The sequence below is a fragment of the Montipora capricornis genome, chromosome 11 (genome assembly GCF_036669925.1).
Source record: "Montipora capricornis isolate CH-2021 chromosome 11, ASM3666992v2, whole genome shotgun sequence".
Classification (NCBI taxonomy): domain Eukaryota; kingdom Metazoa; phylum Cnidaria; class Anthozoa; order Scleractinia; family Acroporidae; genus Montipora; species Montipora capricornis.
This window is the reverse complement of record NC_090893.1, coordinates 22598310-22604617: the sequence shown is the minus strand read 5'-3', so window position 1 is coordinate 22604617 and position 6308 is coordinate 22598310. Positions and strand designations below refer to the sequence as shown.

Genomic DNA, 6308 nt, shown 5'->3' with positions numbered 1-6308 from the left:
TGAACTCATATCGAATTATATTTTACCCTGAGGGGAGTCTTTTACTGTGTAACCGCATCCCCAAGGGTAACATGAAACCTTAGCTGAGCCAAACCCCAGACATTTACCCTACGGAAGGCTATAAACCCAAGGTGTGTGTAACCACAGCTATTCTATCTGTTTGCTCTGAAACCGTTCGTATAGATATAGTTTTAGGATAATTCGCCCACAGTTTACTACGTGAACGAGATGGAATAATTGCGAAAGAGCTAATTGGGATTGTGTAAAGTTGTATTTATATTTCAAATTGACGTTTTCGTCGACGTTTCCGTCGAAGATCTCCTGTGCCTAAACGGTGATAAGTATGTCGAATACTGACTAAATAAATACTAATATAGAGATTGCCAAATATCATCTAATATCCCATTCACACCAAAAAGACATGTTTAATTAAACTGGGTTTTACGAAATGAAAATGGGTCGCATAAAAATGTGGGACAGGCTTATACTTGAGATTCAATTGAGTTTTGATCGTGGACAAAAATCAATATACATTATTAAAAAAAAAACCTTGAAACCGTGTTTAACCAAACATGTTCAAAACATGGTTAAGGATTGATGGGAATGTGGCATTAATAAGTTTGACTTTTGAATGCTCAACATCCTTATAGCGATGTTTCTCGTGAGGTCACCCATTGTTATTAATACGCAAACCAGAAGCCTAATTATTAGGCTACTTCGGAAAATACCATAATACTCTTTGTTTGTCCCCCCAAATTTTGCATAAGCATGGTTGTTGTTTTCTCTTGGGACCATTGTAAGTCCCAAGAGAAACTGGAAACAATGCTCATGCAAAATTTTGGGGGCAAACAAAGAGTATTATGGTGGCCTATTGACTGTTAAAACAATGACTCTTTTTGTTCGGTGGTTCGCAAATTTGAAAACCGTCGTTTTCTTCTAAGCGGGGGCACACGACGGGAAAACATGTTCTTTGAAGTTTGAGTTTGGCAGCCGCTATCATAAACAAACTTTTGCGTGCGATAGTTTGACTGAACGTATTTGAAGCATACTTTATCAGATCAGAGTCAATCTCTTGGAAAAAGTCTTTGATATATCCAGTCTTGCTGTCATTCTAGGAAAACTTGCATAGACATTCCTGAAACTTGTCATATTTGCAACCAATTAGAGCATGTTTTCCCCATGACGTACGAAACGTGACGTCAATGTTTGTAAACAAGAAATATAGCTATAGCCTTTTTTTCAGTAGTGTACCAGACCTCCTAAGCTGTTATTGTTTGGTATTGAAAGCACCCTCTATTGTTTTTAAGTTTAAGTCATTGTTTCAATTGTTTGTCTTTTGTTTTTGGCTGGGGTAGCGAGCCAATCACATTATACGTTACGAGAGCTGCTACATCACCCCTTCTTTGTCTCTGAGAGCCTGACTTCATCCTGGCGTTGACTCGTTCCCAGTCGTCTCCCGTTTCGCGTTGCTCACGGCAGCGGTCACGTGAGCAGGGTTTTCATTTGAGTCCGGAGGCCGGACGTTTCGTCCAGTCGTTTCCCATTTCCATGTCCGGAACTTCGATGCCAATATTTCAGGGGTTTGTTTTATTTTTTATTATTATATTTTTTTTACTTATTCTTTTAAGGAGAATTTGAGTGAACTCCAGCCTTGCATGGGAAACTGATTCTTGGGCTCCAGAAACACTGCAAACAGCGTTTCTGAGTGTTCTATTTTTCAAGTTTCCTGGGGGAGCATGCGCCCTAGTAGCTCTCCCTTTCGGGGCTCGCAAGGCACCTTGCCGCGCCAAAAACTGTGACTTCCGGTGCTTTCAGAAATATGTCCGCTACTTTGCAAACTGTCGAAAACCCTGAGACGTGCGTGTCAGATTGCAACTGGTCAAGATGCTTCACAAATTGCGATGATCAATTTCGCTTAGATTCAATTTCGCTCAGCGTTTGTGAGTGTTCAATTTTTAAAATTTCCTCAGGGAGCATACGCCCTAGTAGCTCTCCCAAGGCAATTCAAAAAATATATATACATGAACAAATTATAGGGCAAACACAAAAGTGTCTTGTCACCGCCCTTACATTTGAGCTGTTTTTTTTTTTTTTTTACTTTCCTGTTCGGTAGAACCTTTTTAACTAAAAACGCTGATGTCCTAGATAAGACAAGTAATGAATGGTAACTGAAATCCTGTATTGATCCAATTAAGATCTATTGTTGGTCCAATATTGTTTTTGCATTGCTCAAGTATCGGCCCTGGGTTGCTCCGGTAGTGGCCTAGCACAGTTCCAATATCCCTGCAGTGTTAAAAAGCTACTTCCCGTTTGTATCATTCTGCTAAATACCAAATGCCCACCATCAACAGCCAACTGTAACTAATTTATGGCGGCACTGAGAACGGAGCTTTTTACATCAGAGCTACTGTTCGTCGCTTTCAGTTTTCCTCATAAAACGAAGGCAAACAAAACCTCGAAAATGGAGTATTCTTTTGATGGTGAAATGTTTGCTATACATTAAAAGTGAAAATTGATTTTAAAATAAAGACCACCCTAAGAACACTTTGAATCGGACACTGAAAGTGAAAGCCTCAAATTGAAGCTAAAAAACAAAGCAAGGGACATAAACTGACATCTTAGCTACTTAGCCATTAGTGAAGTTGAGGTTTTTAAAACCTTTGCAGAAACCGTGGACAGTAAAGATTGGTTTTCACTAGCGACGCAAGTACAAGTGTAAGCTCAAGCACAAACATAAGAAGCTTATGCTAGTGAAACGAACGTCGACATAAGCATAAAAATCAATCAAAGAATCCGCCATTTTGTTCAAATGCTCAGAGTGCTTTAATTGGCCAAACAGTAAATTTCCTTGTGCTTATGCTGTGTTTCGTTTTCACACAACGCAAGCAAACACAAGCATAAGTGCAAGCACAAGGAAAAGGGAAAGATTTTAATCCTTGTGCTTGTGCTTGTCTTAACCCCGTTTTCACGGTGAAATAAGCGCTCTTATGCTTTCGCTTGCGTCCCTAGTGAAAACCAGGCTTAAGTCTTGTACAGCGTTGGATAAGAGAAGATCGTGATCAGTCAAAATTGATTAAATAGTATTTATGAAATTTAAGTGGCCTTCTGCACGACTGATAAGCCATGTTAAAATGAAAACACTTTCTACGTCAATTCAAATTTTTCTTTTTCAAATCTAATCTCGACAGAAAAGTGCTTGTCCTTAATTGGAGAAAGTCGTAACCAGCTTAACACATCACTGCACAACCTTGTTCCCAGGGCTTTTCCCTCACTTGGAGGGAGAAGCGCCCTCAGAACGAGGTTGATTACTGCCTACAATACCTACCTTTAAAACACTGAGAACAAATTGTAAGCACTTAATTCACAGAAAAGATAACAAAACAAAATGCCTCCAAAATTATCCATTTGAAACTATTTTTTTTTTCCAGTAGAGTTTTCCCCGTTTATCTCTTGCTTTCCACCAGGGTAGTTGCAGATTCTAGTACGTAGCTCTTTTTATTGGAAAGGTATAAGGGAATCTTGGCTTTCTTTACATTTTGTTTCATTAACGTACGAATTTGCACATATGGCATCAATCATGCTATTTAAAAATTGACGTCAAATGATAAAAGAACTTGTTAAACTTTAGTTAAACCTCCAATTTTCAGCCTTTTAGCTTTGATAACGAACCAGTTATTAGCCATTAAAAACTGATAAATTCTTGGGTGACAAAGGCACCACTGATCCCATATATTCTTTGTAAAATATGGAATTTTTCAAAGCTTCATTTTTCAGACCTTATTAGAGCTCATGCAATGCACTTTCAATATTCATTACTTTATTCTCGACTGACTGATCAGAAAACGTTAGACTTATGCTAATAAGGCAAAAAGATATCACATCTTAATGGAAAATAGAAATCAAGCTGTTGCCCACGTCGGCTACGATGAGATTCCCACCACTGTTTATAGCAATGGTAGAAGGAAAGCCATTTTTGAAATACTGTCCATCAATTTTACTCAAAAACTTGCCGCTCAGGGTGAAGAGTTGCAGCCTATGGTTACGTGCATCAGACACAATCAGTCGGTTGTACTTGTCAATAACCAGTCCAAAAGGACCATCAAACTGGCCATCATTGGAACCCTCACAGCCAATGTCATATAAATACACTCCTGTTTTGTCAAATACCTTGACAGATTTAGCAGAGTAATAAGAAACGAAGAATTTGTCCTGGTGATAAATAGCGTAGTATGGGGATTCATCACAGTCTGGGGCACCGAAGAATTGGAGCAAGTCATTCCCGTCAGGGGAGAGGACCTTGATTTTCTTGTCTAACCAGTCAGTTATGATTATACGAGCATCACTCGCAATGGAAAGTTGAAGTGGATTATCAAGATGTTTATCATTGATGTGTTTGATGAAGTGCCCCTCCTCACTGAACAGACGAAGCTTATTGTCGCTTTCCGGAACTAAAGTCAGCAGGTCGCCAGAGTCTGTAAATGCCACAGACCAAGGTGTACCATGAATTTTTATCTCACTTCGAAACTTTCCTTCTGAGCTTAACAGTTGAATTCTTTTATTCCGCACTTCTGCAACAGCAATCGTTCGCGTTTTGTCACTAACATCAATGTCGTTAATGCCATCAAATTCTCCTCGTCCCTTCCCTTTTGAACCAAACTGAAAGGCAAATTGATATTCATGTTGATGAACCTGCACAATCCAAGGACTACCAGAAAGCGGCTGTCCATTAACGAGAATCTCTACTCTGTGTTGTCCGGCACACTGTGGTGTGTATGTCACTTTGTATTTCCCGTCTTTGGTGTCTTTAATGTCTGTTTTTAGTTGATCACCTTCTGGAGTCAATATGTCGACTTTGATTTTATCATCTTGTTGATAACATTGAAATCCTTCTGAATCCTTTGTAACAATGACGAAATATGTCTCCTTCCTTTCTTTTACTTCCTTGCTGTCTTGGCCTTCAGCTAAGCACTTTGAGAGATCAGTCTTGCTGACAACAACTCGATCCATAAGATCCAATTTCTTTTCCACCAAGTAATGTACATGTGGCGACATGTAAAGATCGGGTTTTCTTAAATTTAACAGTTCATTACAACGTCCGAGGATGGCGTGATTTGTTTGTAGAATTTCGACGCTGAAGTTTCTATCCACGATACTCTGACAGCGTTCGAAGCAGCTTTTCAGCTGGGTGGCAACCAGCTCGAAGTTTTCCAGTCGTGTTGCATGATGTTTTTGTTCCGCTTCATAAATTTCACGAAATTTGTCCTTCATTTTCCTTTCGTGTTCTCGCAAATCACGAATCAATTTTTCCACAGTGTCTGTCATTTTCTTTTCCTCGTTCAAAATTTCCACTTTGTTTTTGTTCCTTAGAGCAGTTTGTTTCTTAATTTCACTCTCATAACTGACCATTTCCGCTTTCACTTTGGCCACAGCGTCGGATATTTGCATCCTTTGTTCTTGTGCTGCTTTCTTAGTGTCTGTCTTAGAGTGTCGATCGTGACTCACTACAGTACATTTATGGCAAATCAGAACTTTACAGTCTTCGCAGTAAAATTCGAGGGGTTGATCTTCATGATATTGCTGTGAACACATCACGGGTCTATGGATCAACTCTTGCACATCTTGCGCTTGCAGTTTCTCCATCAAAACATTGCGATGACCCCTTGAGGCCTTCAAGCGTTGGTGAGCTTCAAAACAAGATGCGCACAGAAAATCCTGGCACACGAAACAGTAACATGTTGCCGTATTGTTCTCGTCACAACTGTTGCATCTTTGAGACTGTGCGCTGCCATCTTCTAGAGCCAGAACATCCACCAATCGGTTGAGATGAAACGATGACGGCAAATTCTCGAAGGTGTCTGTTTCCGGAATTTGGAATGAAGTCTGGCAAACCGGATATTTGGTTGTCGCTTTTAGCTGTCTCCTTGCAAAAGTTGCATGTCTGTCGAGACACCCCAGGCAGAATGAGTGAAGACATGGTAATGTCTTGGGATTTTTGACAGTCTCTATGCACAATGGGCATTGTGCTTCCTTTTTAAGATTCTTGAAAAGCTGTTGAACATCCATGATGAAGCCAAGCAACGCAAAATGAGGGCGTGTGAAATAGTGACGTCACTTAAATCCCTGGACTCTGTGCGGCCGAGTGGATGACCCCGCTACTTTCCGATTAAGTGTCACGGAGTCTTTTTTATAGCATTCTAATGCACTTCATCACGAACTAACACCCATTTTTCAAACCCGAACTTTTAATTTGGCTAAAAACTCAGGGTGCTTACCATTAAGCTAAACCGACTGTCCAGAAACTGATCCGC

General features: G+C 39.9%; 1 protein-coding gene across 1 annotated transcript; it reads right to left on the bottom strand.

Annotated features, from left to right (window-relative positions):
• Window positions 1-2137: 2137 nt before the first annotated feature.
• Window positions 2138-6063, bottom strand: LOC138023205 (E3 ubiquitin-protein ligase TRIM71-like). Its single transcript, XM_068870233.1, has one exon. The coding sequence runs from the start codon at window positions 6061-6063 to the stop codon at window positions 3883-3885; it is 2181 nt and encodes a 726-aa protein (XP_068726334.1). The 3' UTR covers window positions 2138-3882.
• Between the last annotated feature and the right edge of the window lie 245 nt (window positions 6064-6308).